A 13,066-nucleotide genomic window follows, 5' to 3' on the forward strand; every position below is an offset into this window, starting at 1 on the left:
GCTGAACTGGGCTGCAATGTGAAGCTGTCCCTGGAGAGCTAGGAAGGGCTGATGTAAGTGTCAGGGAAGTTTGGAGACAGCCTGATCAGACCACAGGTTTATCCATCAACCTCATTTCTCATGTTAAGAGCTTGGTGGAATTGCCTGGAACAAAATATCTGTGCTTGGCTGGAAAAATGGGTTATTCTGTATTTTACCTGCAGCTCAGTTCCCAAATGAACTCTCAGTGCTTAATTCTCATTTTCTATGTGCCTGGTTAGGTGTGTATTTTATTACAGCTACAGATAGCACTGTAAACATACAGAATGCCTCATCAGGGTGGAATAGGATATGTACAGCCCCCATCTCATAAGGCTTAGCATATATTAATGAAGAAGATGCTAAATTATTCCCGTCCGACCCATTAAGACAGCCTTATAGAAAATATATATTGGTGCAGTCAGAGAGGAGAATTAGTGCATGAAACACAACCTCATTGGCAGCAAGACCAGCCCAGTAAATCAGTTACATTTTTGGCTGCCATTAGAGCTTGGAGGGGACCTTGTAGTCTCTCACCTCTGGCAGTTGTGCACCTCCTCCCTCTCATATGCCCAGGGCTTGGGAGAGGAATGAGGAACATGTTCACACTCAGAAACAAATCTGATTTCAGAAGACAGCAATCCTGTCCAGGAAATAAAGATAAGAATTCTCTGGGCAATCTGTATTTTTGTAAGAGCTGACCAGCAGGTTTCCGGTGCATGGCTTGTTTCACCTTAGCTGTAGAAAAAAGTGCTTCACCCACAGTAGGACTTTGCAGCATGACTATCACTGAGGCAAGAGCTTTGTAGATCCAAAATTAAAGGAATTTCCTTATGCATCTAACAGTGGGAACACTGGGTTGGACTGGGTTGGGCCCAATGCAGTTTGAACAGCAGGATGCTCAAAGGTGGATCGTTACCAAATTCATCTTTTACTTGTCATTTTAGGCAGCTTTAGGGGTTGGGTAGCAGAGAGAAAGGGCCTCCAGATGGACAAACAGACATCCTTATGCTAAAGTCTCTTGAAATCAATGGTTTAGCTGCAATCCAGATGACTAAAGAATAACTTTTACAGCTGCTGGGTCTGATTCCAGCATACCAGAAGCCATAAAATCTCCCCTAGCAGATCCCTGGGGCAGCCTTGCAGATCCCTGGGGCAGCCCCACATCTCCCAGATGGGGACCTTCCAGCTCCTTATGGAGCCCCCTTCACCTAGGGACAATTTCCACGAGTAAAGCCAATCATGTCCACATGCTAGATGGAGGTTTCTGGAGACATGACTCTTACAGAGGGAAGATGCTGCCAACACCAGGCATTGGAGACAGTTGGGACCAGGCTCCATTCAGAGCATCTTGTAAGGCATGTACCCCTGTGGAAATGGGCAGGCAGGGGTTGATGCTACAGAAGAAATTATCTGTCAGCTGGGCACTGCCAGAGGACACTAAACAACCTTACAATTCATTATCTCTTCCAATTTTGTTTTCATCCCATTTAGTCAGCCTGGGTGGCTGCTGCTTCTATGCCCTATTTCGGAGAGTCCAAAGAGTAAAAAACATGTCTAATCAAAAGCTCTGCCAAGCAGACAGGTTAAGAGGTGCCTCAGCAGCAGCTGGAATGAGGCACTGCAAGACAAACCTTCCCCTTCCCACATTCTGGCCAGCCGTGGCTTGGGGTACAAGGACTTTTTGCATCTTGGTTTCAGCAGCTCTTTCCACTGTGTCTCAGAAAGAATCAGGAATGGGGTCCGTGCTGCCCTGTGACCTTGCCAGCTCTTTGGGACTGGGTTGGTCATTGTGCTCTGTGTCTGACACAATGGGTCAGGGCTATGACACATCATCTTTATATGCTGCCATCAACTCCCATCCACCATAGAGCCACACTTGGGCTTTTCTTATTTGACACAGGCCATGGATGGAGCAGGATGGGGCAGCCCCTTCTGCAGACATTGCTGCTTGGTGCCAGCTCTGCAGGGAGTTCAGGGTAACACCCCTGGCCTTGAGAAGTCACTTCACCGATTAAATTTAGGTGGTTTTGCTCATCCTGTCAATATTTGTGCCTGCAGCAGCTGGGAGACAGTGGGGTAGCAGCCTTGGAAAGCTCAGCTCATCTGTTTATCTGCTGGGCGGGATGGCTGCAGGATGACATCTGCATGCCATTCCCATGCAGATCACTTCCTCGCCCTGGAAGGTTGCGCTGCTGCACCAGGGAGGCACAGCCCTTGCTGTGGGGCCACGCACAGCCCCCAGCTGGGCAGGCACTGAGCCCAGGATGAGACCCACCAGTTTCACAAAGGGTCAAACCCAGGCAGAGACCTTGAGGGAGCCAGGAAAGGGGAGGTCATTTCCAGCACCACCCAAACGTCACACAAGTGCTGCTCCACTGGTGCCGTGTTTGGCACAGAGGCGCCCACCTCAGCTGCTCCCTCGGTGTTCCCCAGCTCCAGGTGTCTCCTCTGACTGTCACAGGTTGCAGATGGGTCTGTCCAGCTCCGCATCATTCCCTCTGGCAAGCTCATGCTGAATTAAAGACAGCCAGAAAGCCTCCTTTTCTTCTCATTTGTCCCTCTTCCCAGTTCCTTGCTTGCCTCTGTTTAGTTGTTCTTATATCTCTTCTTCAGATTTTGAACAGCCATTTATCAACAAGCCAGAGACCCTCCTCATCAGCAAGAAGGAGCACACTTGGATACCATGCCTTGTGTCCATCCCAGACCTTAACATCACCCTGGTCTCGGTGAGAGCTCAGCCAGTGGGAGACTCTGGGCTGAGATATATTGCATTTGTTGTGTATTTGTAATTGCCTGAGCGGAAGTGGAACAGGCACTGCCAGGAATGGAAAACGCATGGGATACATTTTCCATGGAAAGTACAAGCCACTGGCTTCCTCGTTTTATTTGCTGGTTGAAGCTGTGCTGTCCAGTTCCCTTGGGCAGACCCCACGGGTTTCCGGCCTACCTTTCTTCTCTTCCCTAGACCTCTATGAAACAAAACAGGACTTTGTTTTAAGTCTATTTCCCCACACTACCCCTTCTTTGCTTTGGTGTCTGTGATCTACAAACCCTGTAGGTGGTCACCATCCTTACAAGGGAGGAGGCTGCAGCACTAGGGCTGATGGCTAAAAACAACTCTGTTATCAGTTTGCTTGTGCCTTTTTTTGCCTTTTTTTTTTTTTTACAATGCAAATACATCCTTCCAGGATGAGTGTTACTATTGTACAAAGGCCTCCAGGGACACCCTGGGGGCCAGGGGCCTTTCCCTTGGCCGGGCAGGACACTACCCAAGGTCAGCACTCATCCCGGAGGGGCTGATGTTTGGGACATCAGCATCAGTTTCCTTAGCTATCACTCTGAGTTTCCATTCCTGGAAGTCTCTGGCCCACTCTGCAAATGGGGAGGCTCATGGTGCAGGATATGGCTGCTCCAGTCCTCAGTGTGCAAGGGAGGCTGTGATTCCTAGATGACAAACCCTGGAGGGGAGGGGACAGGAGGCCAGCACAGCATGATGCTGCATCATTTCTTCCCACAAAAGGGATGCGTTAGCCAGTGTGAAGCCTGGAAAGGGTGGGCTAGGAATGTTGTTGTTACCTTCTTATTTCAGTTTGCAAAATATTGATTATTTTCTTTTTTACAGCAAGCTTCCAACATCCAGCCTGATGGGAAAACCACTTTCTGGGACAACAAGAAGGGGATACAGGTACCCACACACTTGATCAGGGACTCCTTGTTTGTCCAGTGTGAGACTGTCATTGACCAGAAGGTCTTCAAATCCAATTTCTTCATCATCCATATAGCAGGTGAATATTTGGGAAGGTGCAGGGGGGGGGCAGTTTCGATGACTCTGAAGCCCAGTAGTGTGGCTCGTGGGGTTGTTAAGGTCCACTCTAGCCACATAGGCTGCATGATGCTTAGATCTCTTCTGCTGTGTGCCAGACACAGACACACCAAGCAGCAGGAGGTCATACCCAAGCCTCCTGTAACTGCATAGTCTGAATCAAAGAGTTAATGGATCAGAAATGTGTTTTTGGTGACTCTTCTACATCAGGGATCGAGCTGTATGACATCCAGCTGTACCCCAAGAAAGCCATGGAGCTGCTCGTGGGAGAGAAGCTGGTCTTGAACTGCACAGTGTGGGCCGAGTTCAACTCTGGTGTGCACTTCGAGTGGACTTACCCTGGCAAACAGGTACCTGCAAACAGAGCAGCTCTTCATCCACTGAACCACTTCCCTCTGAGTTGTCCCCTCTTGTCCCTTCATTGTTCCCTTCACATCCCTGGCAGGGCTCTAACCATGATCCTAACCATGCTGTGCCCTGGACATCTTCATCAGAGTGCTTTCCCATTTTTCTCTCCTGTAACAGAAGGCAGAGGGAAGACCCCTTTTCCTGGCAGAAACCACTCTCCTTACCAAGGTGTTACTGCTCTGGGGCTCTCCTGAGCAAACACTGGCTTCAGTTTCACTAGTACAAATCCAGAGCAAACATCCTTGGCTTCAAAGGAGTTTTTCTATCCCCACAACCCAGGTTACCAAGAGCCTGTTAGGGGATCCCTTCCCTGATGTGTGTTCACCTCGTTGTAACCTGTAGGGCTCCCAGCCTGGTTACTGGGCTGCAGATCAGAGCAAAACGTGCAAACCTCTGACACAGCCTCAGGGGAGCTTCTCTCCCTGAGGACAGCAGTCAGTTGCCTGTCTGGGGAGAGGTGAGCACTGGGCAGCAAGAAGCACAGATGTGAGGAGCCCACCTACCCAGCCCGTTGATGACTTTCATCCCCTTCTCTCTGTCCTTTCCCACAAACCCAGCGGGCAGTGATAGAGTCCGAGCGCCAGTCCCTGCAGACACAGACAGAGCTCTCCAGCATCCTGACCCTCCACAACGTCAGCCAGCAGGACCTGGGCAGGTACACGTGCACTGCCAGCAACGGGGCCCAGATGCTAGAGGAGAGCACCGATGTCATCGTGCATGGTACGGCACCTTCTGCTCCCTGGCAGAGCCCCAGCCAGAGCCAAGCTGCAAGCAGAGCAGTCCTCAGACTGCTAGGGCAGCACTTGGTCCAAAGCTCAGCAGAGGGGCTCCTGCACCTCCATCCCACTCTGCTTTAGTCAGACCCATTCTTCCTCTAGTCTCTCAGCCCTTCTGTGCCCCACCACCACACTGGGTGCACGATCACACTCAGTGAGGTGCCAAGATGACAATAGAGAGAGATGCAAACACTAAATTGGCCTAAAAGCCAGAGGGATGTCAGGACACAGAGGTCTCATGGTCCTGCAGCAGATGCAGTGCTGCTGTGGCACAGATGGCCTGCAAGGCACCCAGCTGTGGGTGCACAAGGCTCTGTCAGCACTGGGTAGGTGTCTCCTGGCAGCAGATCAGGGGGCAGTGCAGCCTCCCTGTAGCCCCCACGGCTCCCAGGGGCAAGGCAGAAGCAGCTCTTCAGCTGCCAGAGTTGCAATGCTGTGCTGGCCTGCCTGGCACTCACTCCCTTCTGCCCCAGGAAGGGGACCCTGCTGGAAACAGAGATATTGAAGAGGGGCTGGGAGTTGTATGGGCAGATGGGACAGTAGTGGGGTTTGGTTATTTTTACTTCATCATTTCAGAGAAGTAGTCGTTTTCAGCTGCACTTGCCACAAAACCCCACCTATCCTTGGTCCTTGCTGTATGACCCTGTGGAGAGCAGCAGAGCCTGGTGACAGCCTGTCCATTTGTGCTCTCATCTCCTCCATGCTCACCTTTTTTCTTACAGAAAAGCCCTTCATCAACGTGGAGTGGAGGAAGGGCCCAGTGATAGAAGCCACTGCAGGCGATGAAGTTGTGAAGCTGCCGGTGAAAGTTGTGGCTTACCCCCCACCAGACTTCCAGTGGTAACGCACCTTTCTTAGCCTGAGCTACCTTCTCCTCCTTTCCTCTGCCAAATAGGGAAGCCTAGCCTAGCCTCTTTGCTAGGTCCCTCTGTGTCCAGGATTGTCCCAAATGTCTTTTTTTTCTACCTATGGGGGTCTTTTCTCCCACCTTCCCTGGGTCTCAGCTTGGGTTGGGAGGGGGTGAGGTCTGGTGGAGAAGCAGCAAAGGTCCTGACCTGGCTTGACAGCTCTGCACTGTCTGGAGGGGCCAAGTGGAGCTCCCGTAGGAGCTGCCCCTCTTAACCCCCTGCAGTGGGGATCTCAGAGGAGCAGGCCATTGGGCCAGGCTGTGCACCATATTGTGTTGCACTCCTGACAGAGCTGTCTGGGAGCTTTGCACACTGCTCAGGGAACAGCGAAAACATCCCTCACTCCACACACATATGAGACAATGTGCAGACTTCTCACTCAAGTCCAGGGAAAGCCCAGAGGTCTCTCCAGAAGGGTCCTCAGCACTAACAAGGGGCACCCTAGCTGTGTTCTAGAGGAGACCAGCAAACCCCTGCCCAGCTACCAGTGGGACACTTCCTCCCCATGGCTGCATTTTCTCTCTGCCTCCCTGCAGGTACAAGGACGGGAAGCTAATTCCCAAGCAATCTCAATCTTCAATGCAGATCAAGGATGTGTCGGAGCAGCACGCCGGGACCTACACGCTGGTTCTGCGGAACAGGCTGGCGGGGCTGGAGAAGCACATCAGCCTCCAGTTAATAGTCAACGGTAAGGGAGGGGGCAGGGCTGGGGGGCAGCACTGAGCCCATGGGCCCATCCTTTGGGCTGCTGAGACCGAGTCCCCATTCCTGTCCTCAAGCAGCTGGTACCTACATCATCTCCTCCTCCCCAGTGCTGAGTGAAGCTCTGATTACAATGAGGCTGGTTCCTTGTGGCCTGGGTGATTTGGCACAGTTTTATTGCTAGTTCCGTCACTCTGGGCAGGATATGTCCTTGCTCAGGGGCTGTTTTCCAGCTGCAGTTGGAGATGTTGCTGAGGGTGACCCTAACTGATGTGGACTTAAGGGCAGGGCAACTGCAACATACAGGAAGCCTGAAGCTGGAGCTGTTCCTCTGGGAAGGAAGCTCTAGGAGGCTTTCCTTCAGTAAAATCTGGTCCCTGTCACACAGGAACCAGATGCCAGCACAAGAAGTGCTGGAAGGGCGCTGCTGCTTGGATATTCATCTCCAGCAGGCTCTGCAGCCCTGTGCTGGGGGCTGACAGACAGTGCCTTGAGCCCTGCAGCATCCAGGCAGTCACACTCGGCAGAAGAAGGAGAAATTATGTCGTTTGAATCTAAGCATAACCTGCTCTAGCTCCAGGCCTGAGCTCCCTAGGAGCTGCCCTGAGGGCCACAGTGCTTTAGTGCCCAGTGTCTCTATAGAAAGGCCTGGGGAGGGCTATGCCTGGCCTGGGGATGCAGCAGCTGAGCCCACGGCCACTCATGGTGTCACTCTGATCCTTGCAGTTCCTCCACGCATCCATGAGAAGGAAGCCTCCTCCCCAAGCATCTACTCCCAGAGGAGCCCCCAGGCCCTCACCTGCACAGTCTATGGCATCCCAGCACCAGAGGTGATCCAGTGGCAGTGGAGGCCGTGGACACCCTGTCGGATGTTCTCTCGACGCAGCCTGTAAGTGTCTTTTCTCCCAACATCCATGTCTTACCGAGCCACCAGTGTCATGTTATGGGCTCCTTCTGACCCTGGCTGTGTCCCAACCCCACCTCGCTTTTGGTCTCCCAGCTATGACATGGCAAGAGAAGGACAGCACAGACTGGTAGCTTGGAGCACCATACACCCACTCTTCCTGTGGGGAGGCAGATTGGAGCCCACCAGAGACACTTTTGCTCCATGTGGGAGTTCTGCCCAGCCTGGCTGGTCCCAGACACCAAGGGCTTCCACAGCTTACGCAGTGTCCTTGGCCATCTGCATCCAGCAGGGAATGTCCATGGCCTGGGCAGACCACACAGCACCTGCAATAAAACCATTGACCACTGTGCTAATGGAGAAACTGAGGGAGATTGTAGGAGAAATTGTCACAACCCCTTGGTGAGACCCTGGGACAGCAGCTGGGGCTCACCCCATTCCTGCCCTAAGGCCCCTGTGGTTTTTCAGTCCTTCCTTTTCTGCTGGGAAATGGTGGAAGGGAAAAGTGCTCATAGGCAGGGAGCAGAGCTGCTGCCTGCAGGGAAGAGTTGCTGAATCCAGGGGAAGCACTAGATCTCTGCCAGCTGCTGGGATGGTTTGCCAGGAGGGTGTTTGTGCTGGCAGCACTAATAGGTAGGCAGGAAGGGTGCCTGTGCCCTGGGAAGCTGGGGCAGCACCAGGCAGGGCTGCAGTGGCATTTTTTTAGCAGCAGCCTCTTGGGAAGAAGGAAAAGGGTTGCTGGGGAGTTGTAGCCAGAGCAGTCAGGGCAGAGGACATCAGGGAGCCTGGAGGAAGCCAGGTCCCACAGCCCTGTGCAGGCTGTGCCGAGCCAGGGACGCTGGAGAGCTCTCCCTCGCATGTGAGTGCACTGTGGCCCTGTCAGGAAGCAGAGGGGCCTGTAAATTATGAGCACTGTCTCCCAAGGCCACCATATTTCTGCCTAGCATAGCTGCAGAGGATGCAGGAGGCTTCTTTCTAGCTTCCTGTTGTTTACACAGCTCGCTGATGTGCTCGCCTTGCCGAGAACTCTGCCTTGCACTGCCAGCATGCACCTTTGCCACTGCTCCTGGGTGCTCAGCTCTGCCTGACCTGGATTTTGGGCATCTCTCTGCCCAACCTGCATTTCAGAAGCAACCTGCTGTCTGCAGCATCCTGGGTCCCTGACAGATTAGGGCTCTTCTACCCTCTTGCCTGCCCTAGCCCCAGAGTCAGCTACCATGCCCCTGTGAGACAGCAGCAGCATCTGGACTTGGGATGATCTTATGTGGGGGAAGAAGACAGGCTGCTCTCCTCAGTTCCCCTCTGATTTTTATTGAATTGGGGCAGCAGATGCACCCTTGGATGGTGCACACTCTGCTCTTCAGGTCAGCACCCAACCAGACTGTGACATCCCTGACTCACAGTCCCAGCAGAGATTTAAGGTCTAGTTGCAGAGCAAGGTGGCATAAAAAACTTCCCCAGGCATCCATAAATAGATTTCACTCCTGCCTTTCTCCACCCCTAGCATGGAAAGATGAAACCACAGGCCTGGGTGTGAAGACACTGCCTGGGACAGCAATGTCCATTCCCTGCCTCAGTTTCCACATCCACAGATAATGTTTGTCTCAGTAGTGATTGCAGGGCACCCTTACAAAGCACACTAGAACTGTGTGTGAGACACGGGAAATCTTGCAGCCAAAGGACAGGGGTGTCAATTCTCAGACAAAGCTACTTTTTGTTGCCTTCTTCCCGAATGATCCTCTCTCTCCATCACTCTCCTCTTTCTCCTGGCTGCCGGATTAGCAACAGCAGGCACCGGGCAGCAAGGCGGCATCAGCGGGACCGGATGCCTGAGTGCAAGGACTGGAAAGATGTGTCACAGCTGGATGCAGTGAACCCCATCGAGAGCATTGATACCTGGGTGGAGTTTGTGGAGGGGCGGAACAAGGTGAGGCTATAGCCCCAAGCCCAGCCTGGAGCTGGAGACAGGCACCCTTGGAGGTGTCTTTTGAGATCAGCCAGCAAAAGTGGCCTGGAAACGAGCTGGGCAGAGAGGGATTTGGGGAGGGCTTCACACCTCTGCTTCTAAAGTAAACCATCAGCAGCTGCTCCCAGCTCTGGGCTTTGCAGTACCAGGCAGCCCCAGGGCGAGGGAGAGCTGTCATCTTTGAGAAATTGCCCTGTGTCCAGGGAGGCTCCTGCTGGGACTGACTGTGCAGGAGGGTTTACAACAGCTGCTGTTGAACACAGGGCACCCAGCTAGGGAGGGCATGGGGGACGTGCTGATGCTGCTTCTGTCACCATTCCTGAGCACTCCTGCTTGTGCTGTTCTGGCAGACCCAAACCCCACAGAGCAGCCTGGGCAGCTGGGAAGGGAGAGCAGGAGTCACCAGTTGACCAGAAAACCTCTGGCCTCAGGAAGGTCTGTGTGTGTAGTGGACATTTCATCCAGCTGTCTCCAACCCTCTGGGGTGAGGGTGGTACAGAGATGCTGGTGTCCATCTGCTGCCTGTTTGTGAGCGAGAGCACGTGTGCCCCAGAGAGCCCGCTTCTCCATCACAGCATTTCCTCTCTGGAAGGGAATGTTTCTCCCTCGTTGCAAAGTGACCTGACACTGCTTTTGCTGCCTGTTTCTCCCTGTCTCTCTGGTGGGCAGGAGCGTGGGGTCTGCGCCGTGACGGGGTTCCTGTCCCGCTGGTGTCGGGCACCAGCCGCTCGCAGGGGGATGCAGAACAAACAAATGGGCCCCCATTTCCGAAAGTCACTTCCTGTTTTCCTACACACCTCCAAAGGCACTTCCCGTCCCCTGGCCCGGCCGGGAGTTCGTCACTCCGCCAAAAGAGTGGCAGGGGCAGATGCTGCTCCTCCCAGAGCAGCCGAAGGGAGAGGGCAGGGGTTGCTGTCCCCTGGGAAGGAGAGCAGGGGTGGTGGGAGTTCCTGTGGGAGAGCTCCCCCTCCAGATGTGACTCGCATCTTAGTCCCTTTTGATCTTTCCTTTTTTTTTTCCTTATTTTCTTCCTCCTATTCCTCAGCTGTGTCCTTCTTGTTCCATCTTTTTGGTGGTAACTGTCCTGGAGGTCCAACTTAGGTTGTGCAGTCCAGGGAAGTGCAAGAGCTCTGGGAGAAGAGAATTCTCTCACTTGGAATGAAATATTGTATCCTCAAATCTACTGTCTTTTCCTCTTCTCCTTTTTCCCTGTCTTCTCTTACCATTCTACTCTGGTTTTCATTCTGTCCAGAACAGCAAAGATGAGCCACGGGGTGTGCACAGCCGTGCACTGCAGACAGCAGGATGGTGTCCAATCCAGAAACCCCAACTGCAACCTAACTGAGCAAATTAGAAGGAAAATCCCCAAGAAACAGGAAAGGCAACACACAAAAGTGCCAGCAACAGGGTCACTTCAGCTGTATTGAGTACTCACTGAATGAATGACTGTTCCTCCTCATTAGCACAAGCTAATACATCACCACTTAGAACGGAAATGCTTCCCAAAGTCTGTGGGATGAATAGTCAAGGCAAAGGAGTTTCCTTGTAGAAACAGGATTTTTTTTTCCATTTTAAACATTGTCTCATTAGAGGGATTTTTGTATGTGATTAACTTGTCGTTTAGCCTGGGAGGGAGGAAAAACCTATGCTTCCAACTACAGATCTCCTCTAAGGGGAGTGCTTGTAACACATTTGGCAGCTCACATGTGTGCAGTGTGAGCACGGAGGAGGAGGAACCTTACTCCCCAGCTGCCTTTCCTGGCTTATTTGGAGGCTACATCTCCTGGGTCTGTGCTCCCAGGACACCAGCCTGGCTATTTGCCCAATCTTAGCCAGATCCTGCTGGAAGGAAGGAGGAGGGAGCTTGTAGGACCACGTCTATGTACACTTGGAATGTAAAGGGAGAAGCTGGCAGCTCTTCCTGAAGTGGAAGGAGCTGGGATGCTTTTACAGGTTTGGCTTCCTCGCAGGTCTGTAGATATCTGTAAACACTGAACTCCGGGGCACTAAGTAGTCACCTGCAGGGGGCTCAGGGAATCAAAGCCTTAGTGTCCTTTCCCTTTCTCGCCACTGTTGTAAAGCTTTGCAGGACCTTAGCCATCCCCCCAGCCCTGCATTGTGTTCATGTCCCCCTTGCTGAGCAGAGGCTTGTCCCCATCATGACCCGAGGGGCTTAGCAAGAAGTTGCTCCCATGGAGAGCCATTTATGCTGGCTGGACTCCGTAAAAAAGAGCTGAGATGAGGAGTAAAAACCATGATGCTGTTACTAGAGCCAGGAGGTGAGGCTTGAAATGCACAAAGAGCTACTGAATAAAGGGCTATTTTTGCATAACCCTTTTCCAGGTACAGCTGCCACCTGGGGCCAGGCTTGCTGTGTGCTTTGCTGTCTGCCAGAGAGCAACAATGATCCTACTTCTCTTCCATCTTCCTCTTCCTAACTCCTCCTTATGCTCTCTTCCCCCATCAGACAGTGAGCAAACTGGCCATCCAGGAGGCCAACATCTCAGCCATGTACAAGTGTATTGCCTCTAACAAAGTGGGTCGAGACGAGCGGCTGATCTACTTCTATGTGACAAGTAAGTACTGCAGATGTCCCCTTCACCTGCACCAGCCCAGCTCTCTGCTTGAAATCCTGCTGGGTCCTGACATGCACAGTTAGCACCTTAAAACAGTGATGGGGAAGCCAGCAGGAAAGCAGAGCTATCCCAGAGATCGGCCTGGAGCCCTGGCAGCAGATAGTGCAGGAAGACCTGCCTGTGCCTAGGTCCTGGAGCAGCCCTGGCAGGTGTTGGGCTGGGGACTTCCTGCTGGCTAAGCCCCAGGCAGCTCCCTGGACTGGGGATGTGCTTGGTCCAAGAGCATCCTCTAGTGGCACTGCCCAAGCTGCTTGCAGGCAGGGTCCTGCTGGCCCGAGACCCCTGGCAGGGTCCCTGCGGGATTTTGGTGGGGTAGCCCGTGCCGGTGGGAGTCTGTCCCTGTCTGCTGGAGAGAGGGAGCCCAGCAAGGGCACAGCAGAGGCTTGTATCTTTGTGCCTCTCAGGACAGACCCCAGAAGCCTGGGCTCATGGGCCTCACAGGTAGCACCGTTGCTCTGACAGAGCCACCAGGTTTTGTGGAGGCAGATTAATACCTTCCTTGGTTAGGCTCCAGTAATGCCCTACCTGTGCAGGTGTCCAGCCTGGTAGTGTAACTGCCCACGTGTGTAAAAGCAGCTACATGTGCAATCCAGAATGCTGCAGCAGGAGAGCAGTAACAGCCTAATTCAGACCTCGCTGCCTTGTTTCACTTGTCACCCTATCTTAATTTGACCCTGGTACTTAGCACATCCCTTAGTGCTCGCTGGGTTTAAGCTGTTGGTTGCCAGCAGTTTGCATGTCACAGTTCTGTCTAGATTGGTTTCCTTCACCCTGGCTGAGGACAGGGGGGCTCTCAGAGAGCTGAGCCCAAGGAGGCAATCTCATTGTGTCTGGCAGCTCAGCCACAAAAACTCATTCACATGTTCATTTCCTTCCTGAAAGCCATTCCAGACGGGTTTAAGATTGAATCCCAGCCCTCGGA

The 13,066-nt window shown here is 52.9% G+C and overlaps 1 protein-coding gene across 1 annotated transcript in view; it reads left to right on the forward strand.

The window, feature by feature from the left end:
* Nucleotides 1-4,095: 4,095 nt before the first annotated feature.
* The window catches only part of FLT4 (fms-related tyrosine kinase 4), a 22,730-nt gene continuing 13,759 nt past the window's right edge, over nucleotides 4,096-13,066 (forward strand). The window contains exons 1-8 of the mRNA XM_009995076.1: nucleotides 4,096-4,200; nucleotides 4,810-4,972; nucleotides 5,751-5,868; nucleotides 6,473-6,624; nucleotides 7,365-7,527; nucleotides 9,325-9,469; nucleotides 11,976-12,084; nucleotides 13,027-13,063. Coding sequence (XP_009993378.1) covers nucleotides 4,096-4,200; nucleotides 4,810-4,972; nucleotides 5,751-5,868; nucleotides 6,473-6,624; nucleotides 7,365-7,527; nucleotides 9,325-9,469; nucleotides 11,976-12,084; nucleotides 13,027-13,063 — 992 coding nt within the window. The remainder of the gene's footprint in view (nucleotides 4,201-4,809; nucleotides 4,973-5,750; nucleotides 5,869-6,472; nucleotides 6,625-7,364; nucleotides 7,528-9,324; nucleotides 9,470-11,975; nucleotides 12,085-13,026; nucleotides 13,064-13,066) is intronic.

The sequence above is a fragment of the Chaetura pelagica genome, unplaced genomic scaffold, assembly GCF_000747805.2.
Source record: "Chaetura pelagica isolate M959 unplaced genomic scaffold, ChaPel_1.0 scaffold420, whole genome shotgun sequence".
Lineage (NCBI taxonomy): Eukaryota > Metazoa > Chordata > Aves > Apodiformes > Apodidae > Chaetura > Chaetura pelagica.